General features: G+C 33.4%; 3 protein-coding genes across 5 annotated transcripts in view; 2 read left to right on the forward strand and 1 right to left on the reverse strand.

Annotated features, from left to right (window-relative positions):
- LOC105156767 (IAA-amino acid hydrolase ILR1-like 2) overlaps window positions 1-2,313 on the forward strand; it is a 3,483-nt gene extending 1,170 nt beyond the window's left edge. Inside the window, exons 2-5 of one of the 3 annotated variants that reach the window (XM_020691990.1) lie at window positions 896-1,018; window positions 1,128-1,442; window positions 1,545-1,673; window positions 1,893-2,313. In XM_020691990.1, the coding sequence (XP_020547649.1) occupies window positions 896-1,018; window positions 1,128-1,442; window positions 1,545-1,673; window positions 1,893-2,276 (951 nt within the window). In that variant the 3' untranslated portion in view covers window positions 2,277-2,313. Of the gene's footprint in view, window positions 1-892; window positions 1,019-1,127; window positions 1,443-1,544; window positions 1,674-1,892 lie in introns of all 3 variants that reach the window. The other 2 variants (XM_020691989.1, XM_020691991.1) reach the window with 2 other exon arrangements.
- LOC105156583 (uncharacterized protein At4g28440) lies at window positions 3,258-5,663 on the forward strand. Its single transcript, XM_011072755.2, has 3 exons — window positions 3,258-3,414; window positions 4,160-4,356; window positions 5,216-5,663. Exons 2-3 carry the CDS (start codon window positions 4,167-4,169, stop codon window positions 5,401-5,403), a joined length of 378 nt encoding a protein of 125 aa, XP_011071057.1. The 5' UTR covers window positions 3,258-3,414; window positions 4,160-4,166; the 3' UTR covers window positions 5,404-5,663.
- LOC105156584 overlaps window positions 9,005-9,350 on the reverse strand; it is a gene marked incomplete in the record, with an annotated part of 4,284 nt that continues 3,938 nt past the window's right edge. Inside the window, 1 exon segment of the mRNA XM_011072756.2 lies at window positions 9,005-9,350.

Consider the following 9,350-nt stretch of genomic DNA (forward strand, 5'->3'; position numbering starts at 1 on the left):
GGGGGGGGGGGGGGGGGGGGGGGGGATATAACTACATTTTAGGGGGAAAAATAAATCAAGAAAATCAATAACGATTTCTCTTTTCTTTCACAAAAAATTGAATTTTGTCCTTCCTATATTTCTATAAGTTCAAGCCAAGTAAAAGCAACACAAAGAATCATATTTTCTACAAGTAAATCAAGTAAGCCAAATGAATCAGTCATATATATGCTACTATTGAAAAAAAGGACCAATTTTTCCTTCAATCAAAAATACTTAATGGCAACGTAGTAGGCACGTGACCTACATCTTTAAATTGTAGATGGAAAAACGCATGAGAACCAAAAGTGTTAATTTTTGCAAGTTATGGGACTAAAAGTGCCAATTATCACGTAATGAATAAGATCAAAAGTGACATGGACCTAATTTATGGGACTAAAAATGCTATTTCCCCATATACTTCATATATATATATATATATATATACATGTTATGTACATAAAATATATATAAGATATGGATTTTAAGCACTTCTCATATATATACATATGAAGCATATATAAGATGCAGTAGTAATTATTTGTAATTAACACAACATATGAATATCTAAACAAAGCATCCCAATTGTTCAACGTGCTGGAGAACTTTCTCAACTCTAATTAAATTAGTAGCAGTCTAGAGAATTGGTTTTCTCTTATCTTTTTCCTTTTTCCCACTCACACACCCAACACACATTCAAAGTTCGAAGACAGGACCTTTCATGAGCAAATTTTATGCCCGAACCATTGGCTGTTGTCTCTTAGTTTTGCTGCTCCACCCTCACTATTTGTTGGATTTGACGCTTCTTATTTCTCAAGAAACGCTAAAATGAAATGTTTTCAGTAATGATGATTTGTAATATATTATGATGTAGGAGATGAGGGAGTGGGAGCACAAGAGCCAAATAGATGGCAAAATGCACGCCTGTGGGCACGACGCACACGTAGCAATGCTCCTAGGTGCTGCAAAAATCTTACAAGAACTCAGCAACTATTTACATGTAAGAACTAATTAATTGACAAATACACGTGCTACCTACACATGAACATTGTCAAACATCAATCCTAATAAATAAGCCTAAAAAGTATAAGAAAAATTGTTGGTCTCAGGGAACCGTAATCCTGATATTTCAACCAGCTGAGGAAAATGGAGAAGGAGCAAAAGAAATGATTAGAGAAGGCGTGCTAGATAACGTTAGCGCGATACTTGGACTGCACACGGTCCATAAGTATCCAAGTGGCACTGTAGCGTCTCGGCCTGGACAGTTTCTGGCTGGTTGTGGAAGCTTTAAAGCTGTGATCAGAGGGAAGGGAGGGCACGCAGCTGCGCCACACAACTCCGTCGATCCAATTTTGGCTGCTTCAGTTTCTATCAGTAGCTTGCAGAGTATTGTTTCCAGGGAGTTGGACCCTATGGATTCTCAGGTACGTAATCTAACTTTGGTCTTAGTTAGTTTGAAATTGTTATATATATGTAAATTCATGTTCTGAGGATGAATTATAAGGAGTGGACATGAATTGTTCTAGGTGGTTTCCGTGACTACGGTTCGTGGGGGAAGTGGGTTCGATGTCATCCCTGAATCAGCCACAATTGCAGGTACTTTCAGGGCTTTTGGCAGAGAAAGCTTCTGTGCACTTAGGAAAAGAATAGAAGAGGTGAGTAATGTGTTGTTTGCTCAGCCTGCTCGTCAGCCTAATCCTACAGTCAAACATCTTGTATCACACTTTGATATTACACATTAGCCTAATATTATTATATATGTGAGTCAGTCATGTGACATCAATACGTGACACAAAAATATGATAAAAGATAAGTCACTATATTAATAACTGTGAAAATTCAAAAGGCTTTTCATTGCTTGTGATCATCACTAGGTCATAGACGGGCAAGCGGCAGTCCACCGTTGCTTGGCCGACATCGAATTTGACGGGAAAGATCATCCCACCCTTCCCCCAACCATAAACGATGAGAGAATATACAAACATGTGGAACAAGTGTCCAGGATGGTTGTCGGAGAAGAAACAACTTTATTAGCTCCTCATTTCATGGGAAGTGAAGATTTTGCAGTTTACATGGAAAGAGTTGCAGGGACGTTTTTGCTGCTGGGAGTGAGGAACGAGAAGGTTGGATCAGTTTATCCACCTCATAGTCCTTATTACACCATTGACGAGGATGTGCTTCCTATTGGAGCAACAATCCATGCCACATTTGCGTTTTCTTACCTACTCACTTTCCATGATCACTGCCGCTTATTGTAATTCCAAATAAATAAATAAATAATTCAATTTAGAAACACTTGAGAATAATCAAAATAATACTATACATAATACTACAATGGCCAAATCCTTTCACATAGTCAAGATACCAAATTCTCTTTATAGTAACTACAAATTGGAAACCCATGCCTAAATCTTGACTTCGAATTTAAATTTCTCTAAAATTTTGAATTTCTTTTTGATTGATGTGTAAACTCTATACAAATTAGAATAAATACGTTGTTATGTTACCGTCTTAAAAAATTATCCATCATAGAAGATACTAATTAATCTGAATAATATTTATAAAATGTCGTTCCTAGAAATAATGTCAAAACATTAGCCAAAAGCAAAAATCATAATAAATATTTGACTACAACTAAAATCATGATAAGTATTAATTAATTATAGTTAATTTTATTTGACTATAACATATAGTATTAATTTGTCATTATTCTTAAATTATAATTATTTATAATATTGAGAAAACTTGAGTGATAAAACATTGATAGAAAATTGAAGTAGGATTGGTGATGGGCTGGATGTGTGCCCAACTTGTCTTGGCCCAAATTATGACTAGTCTTCTTAACTTGTTTACTATCGTCACAGTCTTAATAGCTGAGCCGAGTTAAATGATTCCTTATAAGTAATAATAGTTTTAGAGTTGAAAATTCAATTGGCAAATAAAAATATACTATAAGTAGTATATGTAATGTATATTTAACTACCAAAAAATATGAGAATATTTCTATTATATGAATTATATAACTTAGGTATTGGTTCTTATCGATAGTAAATCAATTATGAAAAACCTAACTTGATTCATATGATATAAGTTCAATTTCTCTTAATGAGTTTGTGGGTTTCATTCTATTATTTATCAAAACAAGAAAAAAAAATAACAATAGTCAAAGAAAAATTACATATAAAAAGAAAAAGGAAATTCGGAAAACGGATTACTAATATAAAAAGGAGGAGTATTTGGGTGGAGGGAGACCTAGGCATTTCACGGTACACCTCACCAAGCTATTACCCAGAGTCCCTCCCCAATCTACAAAACTAGTTCCTTGAAAAATCTACATACCACTCTCTGTTTATTTGCCCTAATAGTATTTTCGTGATTATCTCTGCACAGATTCAGGTTGGCTACCTCTAAATTCTTCACTTTAATTTTCAAAATTCCTATTGATTTATGTTCTTTTGTTATCTTTTATAAAGAGTTTTTGCTATTATCTTGATCTGCATGATAACGGTCGATCTGCAAATAGATTGTTGAGTGCATCTCAGTCCTGAGATTGGAATTTTCAAAGGCTCCTCATGGATTCCGTTTTCTTCTTCTTTACTTGTTTCCATTTTTTTTTTTTTTTTTTTTTTGTTTTCTTCTTCTTTACTTTTTTTCCTTTTTTTTTTTTTTTTTTTTTTTGGATTTGGCGTGAAAGCATTAACCTTTGATGTATTCCCTATTTTTATTTTATTTTTTCATATATAGCATTGAAAGTGTCTCTTGAATCGTTGATTGTAGCCTGTAAGAATTACGATCTGGTATTATCAATAGGAAATGCCGATTTGAAATTATTGATTTAAGTTAAAAGAAAAATTGAAAACAGAGAAAGGAATTAGGTTAAATATACCAATTTTTGCTTCTCAGGAATTTAAAAATATTGTTGAGATTGTTAACTCAAAGCAGAATAATCTAACTTCGTCTACATTTAGCTTGGAGTCCTTGATTTCTTCCTAGTTCATTCTTGTGGTTTTTAATACTGAAATTTATTTGCATGCCAACATTTTCTCTCTACGACTGTAGATCTTCTGTCTGATGTTTATTGCAAAATCTGAAGTACTTGTTTAGTTGCATGTCATACATAATTCTTTTTTTCCAAATCCAGATAGGAGATGGCTGACCAGAAGAAGCAATTCACCAAGGTCAACCAGCTCCGCCCATTAGATACTGGGCTTAATTTAACTGTAAAGGTTGTTGATGCAAAGACGGTAGTGCAGAGAGGTCGAACTCAAGGACGATTTTCAGAATGCTTAGTGGGAGATGAGACAGGAATGATCATTTTTACTGCAAGAAATGATCAAGGTTAGCACATTTTCGTTTCATAATTTTGAGTTGTCTTTTACTGTCTGGATCCTACAAGTTGATTTTTTCTGTTTCTTTTGACATACATGTCTTGCTTTAATTTCAATATCAGAATTACTATAGGAGTTAATTTCAATATTGTTGGTTTCTCAATGATTCTGCCTGACTTGTACTTAGGCTTTATGCTAGTTTATCTTGCTTTCCTCTCTGTTCTTGTTATTACGGTTTATAATTTCTGAGAAGTCTTGCACTAATGATTGATATAAATGTTGTGTGGAGAAATGTTACTAGTAATTGATTGGACCTGAAAATGTTTTGAGCAGTTACCATATAAGCACTCCTACTCTCTCACCCTATATCTGTTGTGTGATCACACATTCTCATATGCAGACACAAACAAGTTGCTGGATGTGAGAAATACCCCAATCTTCCATCTAAACCCACCCGTCTTCTCTGATTCTTTTGAAAAGTGAATCCATTGAGCCACTCCACATTGTAGCACTTTTGCTGCGTATGCTTAAAAACCCTATGAATTTGAATTACATAGTTAGGCAACATTCTCTGAACATCACTCAGTAACAAATGGAGTTGTTTTGGTTTTTGATATTAATAGCATCTAGAGTTGCTTGGTGCTTGATATCTAGTGATCCAATTGTTAAAGATACATCCTTATCTGGTCATGAGGGGTAAATTGCAGGATGTGAATTTTATACTAGGGTTAAATTTCTTTCACTTTTAATTATGGAAGAACATGAAATTCAGAATGATCCTTGAACTCATAAGTGGTGGTCCTACCCTGTCTTCAGAATGTGTATTGAATTCTTTCATGCTAACATTGATTATTTGGTTTCTTCGTTAGTTGACCTGGCGAAAGAGGGCAGCACTCTTGTCCTCTCAAATGCCAAAATTGACATGTTCAAGGGATCAATGAGACTAGCTGTGGATCGAACAGGCCGTGTCGAAGCTGGTGACCCTGCCAGTTTCTCTGTGGACGAAAGTAACAATCTATCCTTGATTGAGTTTGAACGAGTTGATGTTGTTGTTTAAGCAGTTTGTCTGTCTATCTAGTCTTTCTGCTATAGAGGCTGCTTGTGCTAGACTTTGTTAAACTTTTACTAAACTAGTATACCGAGCACGGTTTTAAATTTTAATTGTTGTTTTTTTCATTTTAGCTTTCTTTTTTTAAAATTTTATTTTTGGTGTGGGATGGAGCAGGAATTTTGCAGTTTCAGTAATAGTAAAATGAGTTTTGTGTTATCATATTTACTCTCCATGTGGGAGTGGATGAAATTTGTTAAATCTTGTCATTTTGGTTTGTGGCTAGTATTTACAGAAACTTCTGTCTTCGGTTTTCTTCAAGTAAAACATATATACTTAACATGGCAGTTTATATCATAATCGTTACATGTTTTAAAATTATTTTATGAATTCATTGCGTACAATATAGTGATAGATTTGCATGTCCTCTGCGTGTAAGCGCATGTGTCCTTACAAACTTCTAGGATTTCTTGTCTAGACGCTATCTAATCATCCATCAAAATGCGATTTATCCAGAAAAAAGTGTGCGATTGAGGCTACAACCTGAAACTCAAACTAGAACTATTCTATTACAGAAATGACGAATCATTAACTACATCCTCAAAGGGTTCAAACTTATATCCTTTCCTCTCGAAGTTAGCATGTATAGTATGATATTCTCGGTATTTGATCATAATTAGTTAAAGAGTATTTAAGTCGCAAGAAGAAATAAGACTTTTTATTATGAGTATTATCATGGTAAAATGGATAAAAATTATAGCGGATATTAATTAGTCACAACTATAATATGATTATTAGTTATAGTTAAAAACTGTGGCAAATATTTTTGTTTGAGATAAATCATAAGGAATGTTGACTGATCATGGTCAAAATTTAAATTTTATCTAACTGTAATAGATAGTATTATTTTATTAGGATTTTTAAAGTCGTGGTGATTTATATTATGAAGGATAATTTTATTTTATTTTTTGGTAGTGAATGACTGCTTTTAGAACATTGGACCCTTTTTTTTTCTTGATAGGAGAACATTGGACTCGGAAATCAGAAAATGTTACTTCAAGTTTTTAGAATGATTGGACAGTGTACTGATTATTTAATGCAACATTAAGTGGTATTTCATTAATATATAATTGACAAATACTTGCCATTGTCAATAAATCATGTGAAAATGTAGTGTTTTCATCAACTTGCTTAACAAGTGGCTGATGCATAATGTTTGATTAAAGAATGAGAAGTCAAAAATCCGCAAGTTTACTATATTGTTAGGGTGAATTCAGCCTAACTCTTGAATAATTAATTGATTATAGAAGAATAGATCGATCTTTATTTAATTTTTATAATAATTGAATTTATAAAAAATTATAATTGGCCAAGAACTTCAAATTTTAACTTATACAGATGCAGATTATTGTGTCCGAACAATTATACTTGAGGTTACCAAACATCTTCAAAATTATGATTGATCAAAATTGATTTTAGATATATATGGATTGTTTAAGCCTCGGTAACTACTACAAAAAAAGTGATTATTCTTTACATTAAATACCATCACACCTTATAATAGTAGTACATCAATACTATTTACAAAGGCTACACAAAAATAATACAAAAACTTAAGTTTTGACCATAGTTAATCAACATTCGTAATGATTTTACTTATAATCAAAATATTTGTAATAATTTTTAATTGTATTGAAAGTTGTGGCATTGCTTGCAAAAACAATGGCTTATAATCCGTTTCATAGCCATAATTAATTAATATTCATCATGATATTTTAGTTTAATTGATGATAATTAATTATAGTGAAAAGTCATAATTGAATTTTAAAAATAATTCTAAGAGCTCCAACTACCAGGCCATACTCATCTTACAGTTAATTGGAACTAGGAATTCCCATACATGCAAATGGACACGATCCCATGATCAACAATATTATATTATCCGAAGCGTTATTAGACTGCAACAAGTAGAAGATGAAAAATACACGAAAATATGGCTACACGAAACGACAACGAAGATCAATACGAGGAAAGGTCGAAGAAATTAATAATCCAAGCAGAAGACAACAAGGGACATAAAAACAGATCAAAATGGAACAAATCTCGAGAAGGAAATTTATCTCAAAGCCTTTTCCCGATCACTGCAAAGAAAGAAACCAGCAGAGCCAAGAACCCAACCACCACAGATGGAGAAGAACTGAACGCACCAGAGGGCGGAGGAGGAGGTGCAGGCGACGGTGATGGAGCCATGTTGTGGTGGTCATGGCCGTCATGAGCCGCCACAACGGCGGCAAGAAAAACAATGCAAGCCAAATATGCAATGAACCGAAAAGCCATCGACCCTCGAGTAGTGATTTCTAAGTTTTGATGGGCTTAGTTTCAGTTCTTGAATATTGCTTTTGGACAAATATTTACATGACGACGATCTATTTATATGCAATTTTTGCTAAATAATTATTGTATTTTGACCTGGTCAGGTCATGGTTGTACGAGCCAATATGGCGAGTTGTACTATCATTCTGCTCACGTTGATTTTAATTTTTAAATAAAGTATATATATATACCGAGACTTGGCAAGAAGTCATGATATAACAATCAAAGAGAGGCTCTCAATGCAAAAATAAGGGATTTTGGCGACTTTTTGTATTGTCGAATTGGCATTAATTTGAGGGGGGAACACTTTGATGATGATTTTTAATCTTTACTAATTATGGGATTTATTAATTTGTGTTAATTTTAATCATGATTATGTGGAAATCAGGACGGTGGGGTTGACCTTTTTTATGATGATGAGAAGCGGTAAGGTCTTGGGGGAAGATCGTGCCTAGAGATAATTAACGTGACTGCAAACAAGAACGACCAAAGTGGAAGACAAGGACTAAATGCAATTTCCTGTGTTTTCTTTTTTCTTTTTTAATAAATCAAATTCATGGATGATTTGTGTTAACAGGTTGTATGAGTCTAATGTCAACTTTATGTAATCTCTTCCGCGTGGTGCATGCGCTTCCAGGCTAATTAAGAAGCATGTCAACTACTTGATAATTATAGGTAAATGTAAAGACCTGGAAGTTAAAATATTTGACTGCCATTCGTCCAATTCAATTATTGGCATACCCCTATCTGGTCTTGGTATTAGTGTACAGCTCAGAAAAAGTGACTAGTCATATAGTAAATGTGTATTATTAGTGTACAGCTCAGAAAAAGTGACTAATCATATAGTAAATGTGATATGATATACTTACTCTGTGATTGATTTGCTATATTTTCCCCCAGAGCTGAATGTCTATAACGATATGTTATTTATTTTATTTAAGAAAAGTTTCCATATACACCAGATGTGTTATACTTGTGATTGGTTTGCTATGTTTTCCCCCAGAGCTGAATGTTTATAACGATATGTTATTTATTTTATTTAAGAAAAGTTTTCATATACACTAGATGTGTGTATATATATGTTAAATACAACATAATTTAAATAAAGTTATTAAAAAAAAAATGCTTTCTTTGTGATTTTCCAATATTTTCTCTTAATTTTTTTTTTCTGGGGTTTATATATTAGTTTTGCTCAGGTGGCCAATCAAATGCAATATAATAAAAGTATACAGGAAAATACATTAATTTTGTGGTCCATGCTTGATTGATATGCTTAATGGCTATTTAGCCAGCTAAAGTCGATATAAGTTCTCTTAAAAAAAAGAAAAAACAGACTATTCCCCTTGAGGAACTACGCTGTATTGGCTGGATATTTTTGATACCTTGAACGTCGACAGAACTTCAATTCAACGGCCTATGCAACTTTACAGCCACGGTGAAGATATTACATGTTCAAAAATTGCAAAACTGTTTCATCCACCAGAGAAATAAGCCTCAAGGACAAACATGGACTTTGCAAAAACGAGCTACAATGTGTCAATGTATATACTTCATGTGTCTTCACAGTGACCGAACTCATGAGT

The sequence above is a fragment of the Sesamum indicum genome, linkage group LG2 (assembly GCF_000512975.1).
Source record: "Sesamum indicum cultivar Zhongzhi No. 13 linkage group LG2, S_indicum_v1.0, whole genome shotgun sequence".
Lineage (NCBI taxonomy): Eukaryota > Viridiplantae > Streptophyta > Magnoliopsida > Lamiales > Pedaliaceae > Sesamum > Sesamum indicum.

Excerpts from the sequence above, each read along its gene's own strand:
- LOC105156583 (XM_011072755.2), top strand. The coding sequence starts at position 4,167 with ATGGCTGACCAGAAGAAGCAATTCACCAAGGTCAACCAGCTCCGCCCA. Across the intron at positions 4,357-5,215 it reads TACTGCAAGAAATGATCAAG|TTGACCTGGCGAAAGAGGGC; the intron begins GTTAGCACATTT and ends TTTCTTCGTTAG.